The sequence below is a fragment of the Nomascus leucogenys genome, chromosome 9 (genome assembly GCF_006542625.1).
Source record: "Nomascus leucogenys isolate Asia chromosome 9, Asia_NLE_v1, whole genome shotgun sequence".
NCBI classification, from domain to species: domain Eukaryota; kingdom Metazoa; phylum Chordata; class Mammalia; order Primates; family Hylobatidae; genus Nomascus; species Nomascus leucogenys.
The window spans coordinates 47,896,590-47,916,343 of record NC_044389.1 but is presented as its reverse complement, the minus strand read 5'-3'; the positions used below and the strand labels follow the sequence as shown (position 1 = coordinate 47,916,343).

The window sequence follows — 19,754 nt, the reverse complement described above, 5'->3', positions numbered from 1 at the left end:
AGAGTGAGCAAAGTGGAGTAAGAAGTGAGGTTAGCAAGGAAGGAGGTGGAAGTAAGAGGCCCTCAGGACCTTGTAAGGACCTCGTATTAAAACATAGATGGCTTGTACTGCAGCATTTCTCTACAAGGCCCCAAGGAAGATAAGAAGATAGTCAACATCAAGAAGAATGTAACATTATTGGCCCTTCATTCAAAGAACTTAAAACTTCCAAGAAGTTGCAGCTAAATCAATGAAGTTACCTTTAACACACTCCATGGTTTTTTTCAGAACATAAGAAATGTGTATGCAGAGTTCTAAAAAGCGAGCATGGGATCCTTGGGGATTTCAAATAACCTTGTTATCGAGGGTCGGTAAAAGGAAAATCTAATGGGAAATGTGTCTTAAGCAAGTAAAGCTAGAGAAACAGTACCTGCTACTGTGTTTTTTTCCCAAGGGCTGGGTATTGGTAAGGGGCTAGGGTATTCTTTATACTGCAGTCTAAAATAGATATATGTCATTTGGTTTAATGCTTAGTATTCAACAAGTATGAAGCAATGGCAATAAGCTACCCAAGGTCCTTTGTGGACCCCCAGCACTCTTCCAGGAGGGTAACATCACCTCCACTTGTCACAGTCTCTACCAAAAACACACAGGTCCTAAGAAGGCTCCATGCCTTTCATGTGTGATCACTATGTTAAACCCAAGGGTCTTCTATCTTTCGTCCTGGGGTAAGGGCTGAAAGGCAAAATTTAAAGGCCTCTTCTTCTTGACAAAGAAGTCTACTTCTCCAGTTACCAAAAATCAATAGCATGACTTCATGCTAGCAAGTGGGGAACGATGCATTCCAGAATATCAAGGCAGAGCCCGAAGTCCATTATTTATGTAGATCATGTGCTCAGTAATATTACCCACTAAATATTAAATTGCTATTAAATATTACTGCCTAAGTAATTACAGTAATAAATTTCTTATAAAGCAAAGTTTTTGGAAAGGGATAATAAGATGTTCAAGAATCATACTGAGCATAATAAATACAGTCCCAAATTTTTTCAACTCTATTCCTTAAATGTATGCCCTCAACTTCATTTATTCATTCATATTTATTGAGCGTATGTCTACTATATGCCAGGTGGCGGTACTGGTTATTGGAATGTGGGGGTGTGTGTGTATTTGTGTGCGTGTGTGTGTGTGTATGCATGTTGGCAGAGAATAGCATAAAAACGCCAGCAAAATTGTACAGAATTTTTGAGAGAAAATTCTTCTCATTTTCCATTATTACATCAGTTCTTAGAAACCTCACCACTCATGAACAATTTCTACAAGCTCTATTATAATTCTGCTCTACTGGAAATTATTTCCACTCAATAAACAATCAGTTACTTAATACAAGAAATCTAGATCTAGAATGAATCCTTACCTGCAAGTAATTTGAAGAGTTGTATTAGCCTTAATTGTAAGTATGTCTTTTTGTATGCTGAGCCTGGGCAGATCAAGAGAAACACTAGGCAAACCTAGAAACAAATTAAATAAATGAATGTAGTTGCCACTGAGTTAGACCTAATAGGAAACACCTTCCATAAACAATGCATAATCTATACTTTAAAAGGCCTCTTCAGCAATTCATTGTATAAAACTGGGAATTTACTTTTCACCATTCTCAGTAAAAGTTCACAAGCTGTGTCATAACAGGAAGAATGGGCAGATGGTCATAAACCAACACAACAGTTCTGCAATTCATGGAGCTAGGGTGGAGTTCCTGTTTTCCTGCATTGCCAACTTCAAGGTCTTACAAAAGGATATGGGACATTGAAACCAAATGAACCTTCATCTGATGATCTCACTCCCTTGGGAAAGGACCCACTGACATTTCTTATAAAACATAGGATGTACACATTTGACTAAATTGCTGATTAACAAATCCCATTTAGACGGATTTCTATATAGTTCATCTACATACCCTGAAGGGAATGAGAGAATCTATGACCTTGTCTCATTTTCCTCTATCAATTTTCTAGTGCGCTTCCTCTGGTAACCAAACTGCCACAGCTGAAATAATGTCTTATAAAGACTGTACATTAAAAGCAAGGGAGAGAAACCGAGGAAGAGAAAACATTCCCCAATTCCACACATACATGCATATTAATATACTTTTATGTATGTGTGGAATTTTCCCAATTTTACACATATGTGGAAATTAATATACTTTTCTGTCTACTGTAATTCATTAGCATTACCCTTTTTTTAAAAAGTATATGAATTTTTTGGTGAAAAATTTTCCCAATTTCACACATACATGCAAACTAATGTACTTTTCTCTCTATTGTAATTCCCTTGCATTACCCTTTTTTAAAAACGTATATATTTTTTTAAGTGTAATGCTAATGAATTACAATTGGGAGATCTGAACTTATTCATCAAAGCCCTGAACTCATCCTGACATCAAGCTTCAGTCATAAGAAACTTGTCTTTACCTATAAGGGATAAGAACCAGAAAAGTACCACGGCATAGATTCCTCACCATGGGTCACTCTACAGCAAGATAATTGAATTCTCTGTCAACTAAACGTGAAGAGCTATGAGGTGTTGAAAAAGCATGAGAGAAAGAAAAATTGTCCACTATGCTAGGGTCTTAATAAATATCAAGACCTAGAAAATATCAGCTTTAAAAAAGTAATTGATGCTGGGCAGGCACCCAAGCTTTCTAAGTCATATCAACTAAGAAAAAATGACTCCCTAGGCCTAAACTGGCATTGACCTTGCTGGGCAAATAAGAGAGTATGAACAAATAGGAGGAAGTATGAGACGGTATAAATAGAGAGAGTATAAGCAAATACTCAGTGCAAACATCCAATGCATTGAATCTGAGGATCCCAATGTGAACAAATGCAGGCAAAATGAATAAGTGACTGCACATGTTCTCACACACCACACAGATGTGCAAAATAAGTTACTGACATAACTGCTCGAGATCATGGTTTTTAAGTCAATAATATGGTTTCTAAAAAACTAGAAACTAAGTTATACCAATATATCTCAGAAATTAATTGCCCTGACTTATGTTTAGGGCAGTTTTGTTCTTAAGACTTTAGACTGTGTCGGAATATCCCTGGGTCTACAAATCTGCATTTTAACAAGCATTTCAAGTTATCCTACCACAGATGGTCTATGCGCCACTCTTGGACAGTTGCTGGTCTGGGTGGTCATGTTTAATTAATTTGTATAGTACTTTGTGTGTGGAAGGGGGGTTACATTTATGTTTTAAATAGAGAATGGGGTCTCGCTATGTTGCCCAGGCACTTCTTGAACTCCTGGACTCAAGCGATCCTCCTGCCTCTGCCTCCCTAAGTGCTGGGATTACAGGAATGAGCCACTGCACCCAGCCTGCACAGTACTTTTTAATATGAAAGAAACAACTGCCCCCAAAACAGGCAAACAAAAAACCAAAATGTTTAAAAGCAAAATGAAACCTGGAGTCCCACTTTGTCTAAGAAAAGGAAAATGAAAACAATTCATTTAGATAACACAGATTTCAAACTTGACTGGGGAACACTAGATTGAGAAAGATGCTGAAAACATGATGTACAATTCACACTGCAATCCAAATGAGAAAAAAAACATTATTTGGGCACATTCTTGTGAGAAAACAAATGACAGTAAAAATGACTCTCAATAAGCTGTGCCCACTCAGCTACCAAAATGAGAAACTCTTGAAGGTCCCTCATAATTTATTGCCACAGATCACATTCTAAACACACTTTCCTGTGTAACAAATATTTTAAAAAAGAAAAGGTATGTCCTTCATTCATAGGAAGCTGAGACAATGCCATACTATTCTAGAGACACATTTACAACAAAAATCTATTCAACAAGGCTCTCAAAAACTTCAAATTCATATTTGTAGACCAATACAGTTTTTTGTTTTTTGTTTTTGCTCCGTTAAACTTCATTCGCTTTCATTGGCAAGCTTGAGCTGGACCCTTCAGAAAGTTCTAAAGAAATAACTGTAAGAGGTACATATGTTACTACTCAATAAAAAGCCCTTCTATGTTCAAATCCCATAACCAATATTAATTAATTTGTGCACTGTTACCCTTACAGCTCAAAGACGGGAAGGAAAAACAACAGTGCCTCTGTCTCTAGAATTTGATGGCACCAATTACAGCCCAATCCAATTAAGCAAGTAATGCACTCCAAAAGGGCAAGTTCACCATTATATTCAGAGCGACCCGCCTGCCGTTACTACTGCGCTAGGAAACACCCCAGGCTTAAAAGCAACTCACTTCTTTGTGGAATACAGAGCAACCACATGTTCCAGACCTTCATTCTCTTCCCATAAAGGGGGAGAGAGAGGGCTTGTCAGGGACAAATGAGTGTCCATGGTGGACTGGACCTGTTGAACCAAGTCATTATAAAGAAAATTCAGTAACCATGGACAGATGATCTTCGTACTGTATGTGGGTGTGAGTGTCTTTTAAGACATGTGATTCTTGTCTTAGGAAGTAAGAAATTTTTTTCCCTGAATTATTCGACTTTTTTTTTTCTTTCTCTGACTCTTTCCCCTTTCTCACCCTGCAAAGGGTGGAAATCTGGACATCAGCAAACTGGCTGCAGGAAAGAAATATTATCTAAGGGGTGGGGAGAGAAACGGAAGTGAGGAAGAAAAGACAGACAGTTATTGCATGAAGAACGTGTGTGTTCCTAATTGAAGGAGACGGAAACTTTAGGTGGCAGGGAAAGGAAGGAATGGCACTAAAGCTAGGTACCAAGGCCCACAGGAAAGGTTTTCGAAGCTTGAATTTCTGACAATGCGCTTACTCCAAGGACCACAGCGCTTTGAAAGATGTGCAATGCTTTAGGCAGGACAGTTGGCTGTTACTTGGAGACCCTTGGGGAAGCTGTCAAAGCCCCCAGGACAAGTCCCTATTTCCCCCCCCTTCTTCGCTCTGCAAGGAGAGCGGCGTCCCGCACCAAGGAAGGAAAAAAAGTTTCTCTCCGCTCCAGACCCCACTTCACGCAGTGGGTGTGCAAGTGTGTTCGAGCATAAAGACAACAACGGGCCGGGTCCCGCAAAGAGGCAGAACCGAGTGTATCGTGCGATCCGGGAGACCCGGCCTGAGGTTCCTGCAAGGTTGCCTTCCCCGGGCCCGGACTAGGATATTGCGCGCAGCCAGACAACTTTTCACCGCCTGTTCTCGCCTGCGGAGGCAACTCCTGCCTGCCAGCCCCGGGCGCCTTCCCACCCCTGCCTCCCAAGAGCCTGAGGGTGTGTCGGCATCTCAGGATACGCTCCAGCGGAGGTCCCTGTCTCCAACCAGAGTCCTGGAAAAGGCACTGGGCTAGAGCACAGGCGACCACAGACTCGCTGGGTAATCTTGGGCCAGTCTCTGAGCCTCAGTTTCCCCACTGGTAAATGAAAGATCGCAAAGTGTCAAGTCCCATCCAACTCTCCAGCTCTACGATTCCGAGTTAGATCTGGCTTTCAGGTCCTCTCCGCCCTCACCCGACCTGTCCGCCTTCCTCCTCCAGAGTGGGCTCCTTACCCACAGAGGCGGCCCAGGTCTCCACGCAGAGCCACAGGGCGACGGCCAGCAGCACCTTGCTCTCCATCCTGCACCTCGAGCCGGGCGAAATGCCCAGAACTCGGGAGCCGGTTCTTTCTCCCAGCGCCTGTCTAGAGAAGGAGGCGCGGAGGTGGAACCCGCGGCACCGCGCAGCGCAGGACAGTCCAGCGCACAGGGCTAGGGAGCCCGGGCGCCGACCGCGGCTGCAGAGGCGTCTGCGGTGCCAGTAGGAGAGGATATCCCGGCTGCCAGATTGGCTTTCTGCGGTGCGCAAGTGATGCCCGGCGCAGGCTGAGGAAACGCAGCGACCACACACTGCCTGCTCTCCCGGGGTCCCGGGACTCAGTGCCGGGTGGGAGCTGGAGCCGAAACTCTAGAGCGCGGGGGCGGGGCCATGCGGGGCAGGGCCGAGGCGGAGGAGGGGCTCTCCCGTGCGGCCAGCCCCGCCCCTCACCCGGGTACCCGGCGGGGATCTACAGCTCCCCAAGCCCATTTACATCTCCCCACTTCCCCACACGCCTGGACTGCGCTGGGCCCCAAGTCGCCCAGGAGAGAACATCCCGGAGCAACAACTTTGTTTCTGGTGTAAATAAAAAGTAGTCGGTAACGGGCACTGAGCTACTCCAAGGTTTAATCGCTTGCAGGTCCCCTAAATTTGGGGAGCATCACCAGGAGCGCAGCGAGGGGCACCGCGCCCTCACCAGGCGCTTCAAAGTGCAGGACCCTCTTCGCCATCGCGCGCGTCTGAAGTGGCCGAGAATCTGCAGCAGTTTGGAGCTACAAGGGAGAAGCGGATACTCAGCCAAGTATGCCGGGTCGCAAGCTGGCAGCGACTCCTGCCAGCAGTTTTGGTTTTTGTATTAGGGTATTTTGTTTGACCAGCATAATTGTAATTTAAAAAGCTGAATCTGGTTGCTGTTAATCAGAAAACGCACCCGTCCGGTTCGCCAACATTCCCGCTATTTCCCAAAATATTTGGCGGCTCCAAGTTTGAAGTGACCTGCCTAGCCCCACGAAGGCATTTTCGTTTGGGACCCCTGCCTGGCTCTCGCCACAAAACCTGTAGCAGGGCTCCAGGGAACTGGAGGTATACAGGGCCCGTCCCTGGCATAAGGCTTTCCGTGAGAGAGGACTTTTGTCCATCGTGTTCCCCAACGAAGAGCCCTAGTGAAAGTTTGGCCATGCCCCTTTTCAGAGCAGAGCTTCCAGCCAAGATATCCTTAGGCCCAGGGGAAGGAGGCCAGCTGCCAGCCGGCTTCAGTGGAGGAGCAATGAAGCAAAAGCACCTAGGACACTCTGTGACCAAATTGCACAACTGTCTCCACGTGTGTGGACTTCTTGTGGCAGCTGTTTGGAGAGGAACTCCAATTCCTTCCTGACCACATTCGTTCCTTCTTGTTTTCTGTCCATATCTCCCCACACCTGAGGAGTGACATCAGATGTCCCCTAACTTCATTAAATATGAATCTTCCAGATGCCTATGTCTCTTACCTCCCAGAGGTGCTTTTTAATGACAACCTAAAGGACCATTCTTCACCAAGATAAACACACAGAATTATTTTATCTACGTCTAATTCAAACTAGATTGATTGTATACAATTAATGTAACCTGTTACTTATCTTCATCTGTTTTTAAATATTTACTGTATTCACGCTTTTACTTTTCCAAGTTGACAGGTGAAATATTTTAACTCTGAAATATAATGAATGTATATAGCAAAAAAAAAAAATGTTGGAAAAACACAAAAAGGTTTAGAGTGAAAAGACTTTCTTTTGGCAGAGGCATTTTTATGTTTCCTATTTTTTCCAAGCAGATTCTTAAGCACAAGAATGTAGATATGTCACCCTTCTCTTCCCACAATTGCTTGGTATAAATGCTGTTTGAGCCTTGGCTTTTTTCCCTTTAAATTGTATTTATTTATTTGAGACAAGGTCTCACTATGTTGCCCAGGCTGCTCTCCAATGCCTGGACTCAGTCCATCCTCCTGCCTCAGTCTCCCAAAGTGCTGGGATTACAGGCATGAGCCACCCTGCCCAGCCTTCACTTTATAATATACATTGGAGATTTGTTCTACATCAACCTTTAAATCTCCATCTTTTATTTATTTATTTATTTATTTATTTATTTATTTATTTATTTTTATACAGAGGCAGGGTCTCACTACGTCGCCCAAGCTGGCTGCAAACAAAGCTCCATCCTTCCATCTTTTCAATGTTGGCATGGTGCTCTACTGTATAGATGTACTCATATTTATCTGGGAGGTATTTATTTGGGGAGGGGAGAGAATCTTTAAAGAAACTCCTCTCTTCCTGCTAGTAAACTTAGCAAATAAAATAGGATGGACTCTGGCAGAGTTGGATAAAGGGGTGGGAGATGGAACCTGGTTTGGAGAGGGCAGTTTTTCTCCATCCCCATCACCAAACAATTCCCTATCAGCCTTATTTACAATTCATGACACTTCCTCTTCCATGTCTCATTTAAGAAGATAGTGTCTCCTCTGAATGCAAACCAGAACCTGCAGGCCCATGGTAATAGCCCCCTTTAGAAGTCTTGGAGGAAATGATGCGTCTTTGATGGCCGCAAGACCAGAATTTGGCAGAGTCTCAGTGAAATCAGCCTACCACATTCCCTCCCACACAGCACTTAGAAGTGCCTTAGGTTCATAAAAAAATGGCAAAGTCTGTTAAAAAAAAAAAAAAAAAGATAGAAAAGAAAGTCTGTTCCATGTGCAGCACCCTCTCATTATCTGGCATTGCAAAGGAGTGACTTTTGGGAGTTAACCCAACAGTACGGCACCTAGCAAAGTGCCCCAAATGTGTTGAGTGTTCCACAGATGCTATTCAGATGCTACAGCAGAGTAGTAGTTAAGTGCACAGACTCTGGGGCCACTGCCTGGATTTTATTCCCAGATCTACCACTTATGATCTGTGTGATCTTTACCAACTTACTGGTAACTTATCTATGAAACACAAAAAAAATTATAATAGTACCTTCTTCATAGGGTTCTTACAAGAATTAAAGGAGTTATTGCATGTAAGGCATTTGGAATAGGCCCCAACACAGCTAGTAAAGATCTTGGACATAGTAAGTACCAGATACACATTCAGAAACATTCTGCAAAGGTTAGTTATACTACAACGCATGGGCTTCTTCATCCTGCTGAGATCTAAACTGCAAAGCAGGCTCATTCATTCAACAGTTTTTGAGCACCTACTATATGCTAGGCATTGAACCAGGAACTGGGGTTACGATGGTGAAAATAATGTCAAGATGAGCTTAAATGAGGAATCATTGTAACAGCCTCACCCAAGACAAATTTAATTTAATCTTTAAGCACTTCTTGTCTCCAGCTACTTTTCTGGGCTTGTACATACAGAATATACATTGTTCATACTCAAAGCACACTGCATAAATTACTCTCCATGGTCTCCAAATTTGGTTACATTACCAGCAGTATTTTGGACTCCATGTCTTAACAAGTTATATGAAGATTGGTCAAAGGTTAATAACTGTGGAAGTTCAATTGCTTCAAAGAGAATAAAATACCCAGGAATCCAACTTACAAGGGGTGTGAAGGACCTCTTCAAGAACTACAAACCACTGCTCAATGAAATAAAAGAGGACACAAACAAAAGGAAGAACATTCCACGCTCATGGATAGGAAGAATCAATATCATGAAAATGGCCATACTGCCCAAGGGAATTTATAGATTCAATGCCATCCCCATCAAGCTACCAATGACTTTCTTCACAGAATTGGAAAAAACTACTTTAAAGTTCATATGGAACCAAAAAAGAGCCCGCATTGCCAAGACAATCCTATGCCAAAAGAACAAAGCTGGAGGCCTCATGCTACCTGACTTCAAACTATACTAGAAGGCTACAGTAACCAAAACAGCATGGTACCAAAACAGAGATGTAGACCAATGGAACAGAACAGAGCCCTCAGAAATAATACCACACATCTACAACCATCCAATCTTCAAGAAACCTGACAAAAACAAGCAATGGGGAAAGGATTCCCTATTTAATAAATGGTGCTGGGAAAACTGGCTAGCCATATGTGGAAAGCTGAACCTGGATCCATTCCTTACACCTTATACAAAAATTAATTCAAGATGGATTAAAGACTTAAATGTCAGACCTAAAACCATAAAAACCCTAGAAGAAAAACTAGGCAATACCATTCAGGACATAGGCATGGGCAAGGTCTTCATGTCTAAAACACCAAAAGCAACAGCAACAAAAGCCAAAATTGACAAATGGGATCTAATTAAACTAAAGAGCTTCTGCACAGCAAAAGAAACTACCATCAGAGTGAACAGGCAACCTACAGAATGGGAGAAAATTTTTGCAATCTGCTCATCTGACAAAGGGCTAATATCCAGAATCTACAATGAACTCAAACAAATTTACAAGAAAAAAATAAACAACCCCATCAAAAAGTGGGCAAAGGATATGAACAGACACTTCTCAAAAGAAGACATTTATGCAGCCAACAGACACATGAAAAAATGCTCATCATCACTGGGCATCAGAGAAATGCAAATTAAAACCACAGTGAGATACCATCTCACACCAGTTAGAATGGCAATCATTAAAAAGTCAGGAAACAACAGGTGCTGGAGAGGATGTGGAGAAATAGGAACACTTTTACACTGTTGGTGGGACTGTAAACTAGTTCAACCATTGTGGAAGACAGTGTGGCGATTCCTCAAGGATCTAGAACTAGAAATACCATTTGACCCAGCCGTCCCATTACTGGGTATGTACCCATAGGATTATAAATCATGCTGCTGTAAAGACACATGCACACATATGTTTATTGTGGCACTATTCACAATAGCAAAGACTTGGAACCAACCCAAATATCCATCAATGATAGACTGGATTAAGAAAATGTGGCACATATACACCATGGAATACTATGCAGCCATAAAAAAGGATGAGTTCATGTCTTTTGTAGGGACATGGATGAAGCTGGAAACCATCGTTCTGAGCAAACTATCGCAAGGACAAAAAACCAAACACCGCATATTCTCACTCATAGGTGGGAATTGAACAATGAGAACACTTGGACACAGGAAGAGGAACATCACACACGGAGGCCTGTCGTGGGGTGGGGGGAGGGGGGAGGGATAGCATTAGGAGATATACCTAATGTAAATGATGAGTTAATGGGTGCAGCACACCAACATGGCACATGTATACATATGTAACAAACGTGCACGTTGTGCACATGTACCCTAGAACTTAAAGTATAATTTTAAAAAAAATTAAAAAAAAAAAACTGTGGAAGTTGAACAGTGGGTACTTAAAGATTCATTTGACTATTCTCTCTACTTTTACATGTTTGAAAGTTTCCATGATTAAAAAAAAAAATCTGTTTTAAACGACTGTAATCAAAGGATGCCCAGGCCAATATAACACTAACTTTTCCATTGTCTTTTCCTTGATATGGTGAAAATAAGGAATTGGAATGTCCTTGAGCATTATCTTTTAATCATTTCAGGCAGCAGCTTCATCATTTGTCAATGAAAATAATAATTCTTACCTAACTTAAGGACTATTACGAGACTCAAATGAGATCATCTCATGAAAGTGCTCTATAAACTGTAAAATGGTGATGGTGGTAATAAGGATTCAATAGATGTTTAATTTTTTTCCTTAAAGTACTTGTTACCAAGGCCTTTAATTAGGTGTCTTCCACACATACCTTCATCGCCTAAGAACATCAACTGTTCAAAAATATTTCCTGGCCAGGTATGGTGGCTCATGCCTGTAATCCCAGCAGTTTAAGAGGCTGAGGCAGGAGGATTGCTTGATGCCAGGAGGCTGAGGCTGCAGTGAGCTATGATTGCACCACAGCACTCCACCCTGGGTGACAGAGTGACACCCTGACTAAAAAAAAGATAGTATTTTCTATATTTCTTTGAGGTATAGATATAGATATAGAGAAGAGATACATGGAGACATACATGCATAATAGAAAATTTTGCAGAAAATATCCAGAAGGGTACACACCAAAAAAATACCTACCATGGGGAAATGGTTGAGGCACAGAGGCAGAGGGATGAGAACTTGTACTTTTTGCTTCATATATTTCTATAATTTTTTTCAAACCAAGAAAGTATTACTTTTACAAATAAAAAATACTATAAAAGAGATCAACTCTCTTTTCTAGGGGCTGTTATATTTTTAAATATGACCATTTATTGATTACATGTTTGCATTGACACTTTCTCATGTTTACTGTATTTTTATTTCCATGTTCATTTATTTTCAACTTACCAGAGCCTATGACTACCTCACCAGATGTTGGCTCAGTTTCATAGCCCATTCATACTTACAACTATTGCACCTTGGGAGATCATGAGCATACCCTTTGTTTCTCATTATCTACCTTCTTTAAACATCTAAGTTTATTTCACTCCCTGTGTGATTTATACATTTAACTTGTTATATTTGTATGTTCAAGAAAAAGAAGGCTATGTCACCACAAAGCCAGGCCCGCCTTGAATGTGTCCAACAGTGTTCGATTTTATTCATAGAGGCTTATATTCTAGTAAATATAAAGCAAACTCTCCATCCTCTTTGTGAAAGAGATTAAAGAGAACTTGATTACTTGCTCCCTGCAAAGGAAAAAAATCTCAGTTACAATAAATATGTATAACTATGTTCCAGTCCCAAACTCTCCCGTATAGTTTCTCAGAATACCTCACATGAGAATAGATAGAATAATTTCTAAATGTGTAAAAGATGCAAAGAATTTAAATAATCAGCTGAAAGTCCACACAGCACCAGAGAATGGTGCTAAAAAATAATAAGAGCTAACACTTTTTGAGCACGTCATTTGAGCAGGCTCTGTTCCGAATACTTTATTTCTCATTTCATCCTCATAACATCCCATGAGGTGGCAAGCACTATTAGTATTCCTTAGAAAGAAAAGAAGAGAAAAAATATTTATTCTTAATTTAAGTAAATGTCTCTTTGCCTTCCTAAAAGTCTTGCCAAAAAAAAAAGTTGTTATATCTCTTTGTAAATAATCGATGAAGTTTTTTCATCATTAATTAGGAATATAATAAAAGGAGGGCATTCTTTGCTTTTTTCAATAACAGTAAAAAGAAGGGGTAGATTTTTGGAGCAATTACTATGTGTTAGGTATTTTCCTTGGATTATCTTATTTAATGCACATAATAACTCAATAGAAAAGATACTATAATTATTCCCATTTAAGGGAGATGGGAAAATGAGGTTTAGAAAGTTTAAGTAACTTTTCCAATGTCCCATAAATGTAAGTGGTGGAATCAGGACTTAAAAGCGGAGAGGTATTAAGCACCCAAAACAGACCCCTCCTAGCACATACGAATAGCTTTTTGTTTTTGGTTTTTTGTGTTTTTTGAGGACTAATCTCATTCAAGGCATGAGGCTGAGTGAATTGATGCCACTGAATTCCTCCGCCTCTCCATAACAATAGCTTCCATTTTCCTAGATGCATGAAAAGCTAAGTGACTTAGAAGAGGCACTCTGAGATGGCTGACCAAAGAAGAATGCAAAGCAGGTAATTAGATCTTGCCCTCCCCACCTGCAGAATCCCAGCCACATTGAATATTTACCTTCCACCCAACCCCCAAACCACAGATCTTCTCTTCCAAAAAAAAAAAAAGTAGTAGTTGCTTCTATACAAATAATCACTTGAGCATTTGGGGCATTTCTTTTCTACCATGAATTTTTGCCATTTGTCCTCTTGGACATACCTTCCATACTCAGTGCAAATATCTGTCCCAAGTGATATGTTTTGTTTTTTTATTCAGCTGTCTGCTTCAATTCAGACCCTTCTAGGAGAAATAGGCAAAGACAAATCTTACCTGAGCAAGTAGTTAAGTTTGGAAGGATAGTTGGTAAGGTCTAATAAAAACGGTTAAGGACATGCATGATGATGGTGCCTATTAATAAAATCTATTTTGTATACTATAGACTTATTGTGTTATGTCTAATTAAATAAAGCTATTGTAAAGATACTTTGGAGTTCACATTATATATGCTAGCTATATAAAAGTACTTTATATGATTATTCTTAAATTCACATTTAGATAATAGTCATCCATTTAATAAATATATCCAGTTATACTGAATTTATACTTTATCACTGACAAATTAATGTGGACTATTTTGTTATTCACAGAACTAGGAAATTGTTTTCCTTTTCCTGTACACACATAGCACTTAATGCAACATCTGATAACATAATCACATATTTATGCAAATGTTTCTCCTTCAAATCAGGGATTAGGTCACATTGATTGTGTATTCTCAGTGCCTAGCACAGTCCCTGTGCATATTCACCTCTCAACACATTAATGATGTCCAAGTTATTTTTGTTATTTCCATTTCTGCTGCTCTTTGTTCCTCCTTTGCTTTTTATTTTTCCAGAATCACATGCCTCTTGAGTATTCATTGCAAATGTCTTTACAGAGAGCAACTTGTGGGAATAAATGGAACCATACAATGCCAACATAGACACAACGGAATGAAACAGTCAGTTCTTAATTTATTAAGCAGTGGGGATTGAAGATTTTTGTTTTTGATTTTGAGTACAATGAAGAAAAAGAAATAAAGCATTTATAAGATTTGCATGTACTATACAAGAAACGTGTGATTGAAATTTTGCATCTGTGTCATTTGCAGACTTGTAACCATTTTCCAGTGAATTAATACCATCTTCCCCCTTAAAGCCTATCAAGTTTTCAAAGAACTGAATAGTGCAAAAAAATACTTTTGGTTCCCAGAGAAGTGCTACAGATTACCATTCCCTTATAAGAAGAATGTATACACTTCCAGGTTAGTTGTATTATTTTGCAATACTGTTCACATTTTCAGAGACCAAAGATAATGTTTCCCGGTAATGCCACTTCACTAGCGTTGAGAGCAAGTCAATGACAGCAGAAAAGTTTTATGTTCTTTGTATATAAATTTAGTCTCCAGAGTTTCCAAAACATTAGTGAATAGTCCCTGGAGGCATAAATAAAATTTTTTTCTTTGAGCAGTGTTTCTGAATGTTCATTTCTAATATATCACTGCATTGCTTCACTTAATTAAAAAAAAAAAATCTCATGAAGGAACGCCTCACAAAGAGAGAAATTTTAAAATAAAATGAAAAATACAACTTTAGATCTAATTGATAATCATCCAATAATTGGTCAGGCTGGTCATAGGCAGATGAAAGGCTGTAAGGGAGTCATTTCATGCATCTGATCACATAACATAAATAAAAGATCCAGCTGTGGAGAAAATGATTCTAGTAACAAAGCACCACATCAAAAATATTCCACATTAAAATGGTCTTTGGATATATACAAAAATGTTTTATTTCCTTATCCTAAGAAAACTTGACCTTGCTGCTCCCTAAAGCTACTTAGTAGTCTAGTACTTTGACTCTTCCTTCAAACGAGTTCTTGAAAGATAAAAGGACATCCCTCACCTTCTCTCCTTATGTGCAGTAACTTCTTACTCTTGACTCTGCCCAGCATCTCCACAACAGCCATCCCATTGTCCACCCTCTTCTTGAACCTCCGTCTTTGTTGAAGCTTGAAACACTCATGGGTACACTCCTACCTACCAGCCAATTCCCCTCACTGGCTGACATTCCTTTGCTCAACCCTAAACATAGGGATGGCCGAACCCATTCTTGGTCACCATCCCTTGTACTCTTCCATGACTTTCTCAGGAATTTTATTTCTTCTTGTGCCTTTGACTATCTTCCTTACAGAGAAAACTTGAAAAATTGTGCTCTCCAACTCTGATTTTTTACCCTAGCTCCAGCTTCTAATGTCTAATTCTTCCTGAACATCTCTGTGTACGTTCCACCAATTTCTTAAATTCAAAGTGCTCCAAACCGAATTCTTTGTCTGTTTACACCCACCCTGCCTCCTTCAGCCTTCTCAAGCTCAAAGTCCCTCTAGATGCTTATACTACATTCCATGCTATCCCCCTGCCTTTTCTTTTCCTCTCAAATCCAATTTTGTCTACATTCTTTACTTCCCTCATATCCATCTCCTATTTTCATTCATCAGACTGCCCTGACCCGTGACCAGTTTGCCTTTTTCTTGGAATATTCCAGTCCACTCATCACTCTGCTGCCAAAGTTATCTTCCTAAAACACAAAGTTCATCTGTCCTTTACCTTGGACAGTTGACCACTGTACATAGCATAAAGCCCCAAATCCCAAGCCTTGTGTTTAAGGGTTTTGTTCTTTGCTGCTTCCTATTTATACAACTTACCTCCCAGTATACCATATACATACTGTTAGTCCAACTTTCTAGATTTTACTGGCCACCTCTAGAAAATGCGTTACACTTTTTTGTCTCTTGCTTACTGTATGCCTTGAATGTGCTTTATTCCAATATCTGCAGGTACATAGTTGACCCTCTTTAAAAAGAGGCCCCAGGAAGTCTCTGCAATCCCTCCTCATCTCCATCTCCCCATCTGGCTTACTCTCTCCATGCCTGCAAGAGTAAGGATTCCTTAAGTTGTAAGAAACAGGAAAACCAACTCAATTTGGCTTGAATGTATAGGATCATGTTGTTGTAAGTTATGGGCTGCCTTCAGACAGTTTTGTACAGAGTCTCATTGTGTCATTCTGCTGTTTTTCTCTGTAATTGTTCTCAATTCTGCCTTCAGGCTGTCCTCATAATAGAAAAAAAATGGCTACACATTCTCACTCCACACTATCCATAGAAAGACAGTGTCTCTTGAGAAATAAAGGGGAAGATCCTTTGATCCTTTGACCTAAGCACATCTTAAATCTGATTGCCTTATCCCTAAACCAGTTACCAGAGGCAGGAAGGATCTGATAGGCTATGTCAACCAGAGTCCACCTTTGCAATTAACAATAAGCTCAATAACACGAAAACTACATAATTAAAATAGAAAAGGGACTATTCCTCAAAAAATTCTAAATATTTTTCTAGGAAGCAGGGGGAAATGGGTGTTAAAGAGACAGCTAATCAATGACCATTATATTCCCCACGCTCCAAGAATATCTGTTGTGACATAAAGGATATCATGCCTTATAACAGGTTTATTTGAGTATGTGTGTCTGTCTCTCTCATTATATTGTAAGATGAAGGACAAGTTTAGTGTGGTTTACATAATCGTTTTCTCTAAACTTCCAAATAATTGATGACAAGCTTTTCAATCTTCTGAAATAGTTTTTTCTGCATCCAACAGTATCACCATAATAATGACTAACATGTAGTGAGTTACCATGTGTCAGGCTCTGTTGTAAGCATTTTACGTGTGTTGACTCCCTTAATTCTCACCATCAGGCTACACATTTCATAGATGCAGAAATTAAGGCTGAGGGAGGTTAAGTAACTTGCCCAATCCTAAGCAGCTTGTGTATGGAGGAGCCAGGACTTCAGCCAAAGCAATGTGTTTCCAAAGTCTACACTCCGAAGCTGCCTCTTAATGCTGGTTATATTTATTAATCTCAATAAAATGTACCTGTTGGCAAAACAGTAAAAAGCTACTTATCTTTCAGCCCACCCATTCAGACTACCACTCAGTCTTGCCAATTCTTTTTTAATGCATCTGTCCTTTATGGTTTGTTCTTACATTAAATTGACCATTCAAATTCTGACCATCTCTTGGCTAGAATTCTAGACTAATATATTTAAGAATGAATCCATCTCATATTTCCACCCCAAACTATACGCTTAGCCTCAATACTTTTCTTCCTGACCTGATCCCCAATACTAAAGGTGGACCATCTTTCAGCTCATAATCAGAAGAGAATAAGACCATCAGAAGTTAACTATCTAGAGTGGCTTGTTACAACAAGTCTTATGGGACAGCATGGTAATTGATTCTTTGATGTTGTCCCATCTCTGAGATGGAACTCATATAACTGTGAGAGCCCTTCAGAGATTATACAATCCATTGCCTTCTCTTCAGTCAGGAATCCATTAACCATTAAAGATTAATCTTGATTATTATCATCTTGAAGAGGCATTGGAAAGATTCTCCACAATCACACTTGGAAATACAGAACTTCTACCCCCAGCATGTGACTGTGACAGCGGCATGCCACGAGGTTTCACCCCGTGCTATGTACCCAGTAGCCTGTGCAGTGCCAGAGACCTGCTCCTTGAGCACAGATCACAGATTGCCAAGCAATCTCTGCTAATTCATTACCTTGCTTTCTAATAGCAAGGTAATTATGATGTATCTATGCAAACACCAGCATTTTAGATGTTTTAAAAGTATTACCCATGCACTAGATATATTGTTCCTTTTCTTAGAGAATTTATAGATATGTATCATTTTATTTTTAAGTTTTAACTTTCTTATTTATTTATTTATTTATTTGAGATTTATTAGTGTTAAATCAGTGGTTCTCAACCCCGGCTACACATTAGAATCTGCAGGGTCTGGGGAGCTTTGAAAACCTGGTACCTGGCACCTTCCTACATCATAAATCAAAATCTTTGGGAGGAAAGATTTGATCAATAGATTTTTGTTGTTGTTGTTTATTTGTTTTCTACTGTGATTCTGTTGTGCAGCCAAAGTAGAGAGACATCATGTTAAACTCTTGTTCATGAGAACAGAAATATCTTTCCAAAATTTAGAAATAAAAACTTTGTAGCTTCAGGATGATTCCGTCCATTGGGTACAAGAGCCACAGTGAGCTTCCCAAAGAGTATCAAAAATACATGAGAAATTTGAAAACCATAACACATAAGAGCAAAATAATTTATTCCTAACAAACTCAAAATTATGAAGAATACTTTTAAATACATTTTGCCCCCCAAAATCTGTTTCATGTGAATGAATGTTAAGGTGTTTGGCATGATTCAGGGTGAGTCTTCCACATGTAAGGGCATTTATAACAAATTCTTAAAGCATTCTTGAGTATTTCAAATTGCTATTTAACATTTGACTAGATGAAATGTTTCTACCTACTACTGGGAAAAAAAGTAGAAGAAGTAAAAAAGTCTGAAGTCAACAGTCTGGTACTAATAATTCACTTTGATAGGAAGAATTACAGCATTCCAAGTCTTAGCTTCAAACAGAAGATAAGCTTTTTATGTTTGTTGAGGCAGCTCTCTCCTTTTTTTCTAAGTTATGCTTTTTGTTAAACGCTACTATGAATGAAAGAAGAACTGCTTGAGGGGGATTGAGTGGGAGGAAGACATCAAAATTGAGTTTCAAGAAATATAGATAATCTAAATCAGTTAATCTGATCTAGAAACATTGCTGAACGTAATGGAGTATGCGGTGTCGTCTTTTGCCCTTCCTAACTCCTAAAATCAAAAGTCAAATTCTAATAAACTAGAGTAATATGTAGAGCTAACTCATATCCAGTTAAAAGAATTCTTTAGGGTCTAGAAATACTAAAAAATTAGCCGGGCATGGTGTCGGGCGCCTGTAATCCCAGCCACTCGGGAGGCTGAGGCAGAGAATTGCTTGAACCCGGGAGACGGAGGTTGCAGTGAGCCGAGATCGCGCCACTGCACTCCAGCCTGGGAGACAGAACGAGACTCAACTCAAAAAAAAAAAAAATTCTTTATAAGCTTGTGTTTCAAAAAGTTTTAAAACATCTGTATGTGTGTGCTTGTGTACAGAATACACACTAAAACCATACCCATCAGAATTTAACAGTGGTTATTCCTCAGTGAGAAAAATATGAATGACTCAAATTTTCTTCAACAATCACATAATACTTTTTATATGTATATGCATAGCAGAAAAGTCTTGAAGGGCTCACATGAAACTTAATTACTCCTAAGGACCAGAATGGGGTGGTAATGATGGAAGGGATCTCATTTATTACTCTATATTCTTTCATATTACTGAATATTTTTATTAATAATTTATAATTGAAAGTGATAGTTTAAATAATAATAAACATATGATTAAAATTTGAATTCTAAAAGAGCCATTAAAGACCGTACTCATTCTTTCCAATTGGGAAGTGTCTTTATTAATATCTCATCTGCCCAGGTGGGTAAGAGAACATGAACAGAAATGCTCTCACATTTTTAATATTTGTTGTGGCAACATCTCACTTCCAGGTACCAAAACGTGTGTTCATTTTCCATTACTGCATAAAAAATGACTCCAAAACCTAGTGGCTTCAAATAATGAGAATTTATTATCTCAGTTTTTGCAGGTCAGTGAGGGCAGTCTAACTGGATCGTTCTGATTCTGGG

General features: G+C 39.6%; 1 protein-coding gene across 1 annotated transcript in view; it reads right to left on the bottom strand.

The window, feature by feature from the left end:
• KDR (kinase insert domain receptor) overlaps positions 1-5,881 on the bottom strand; it is a 47,099-nt gene extending 41,218 nt beyond the window's left edge. Inside the window, exons 1-2 of the mRNA XM_003268386.3 lie at positions 5,520-5,881; positions 1,397-1,490 (exon numbers count right to left, since the gene is read on the bottom strand). Coding sequence (XP_003268434.2) covers positions 1,397-1,490; positions 5,520-5,586 — 161 coding nt within the window. The 5' untranslated portion in view covers positions 5,587-5,881. The remainder of the gene's footprint in view (positions 1-1,396; positions 1,491-5,519) is intronic.
• Between the last annotated feature and the right edge of the window lie 13,873 nt (positions 5,882-19,754).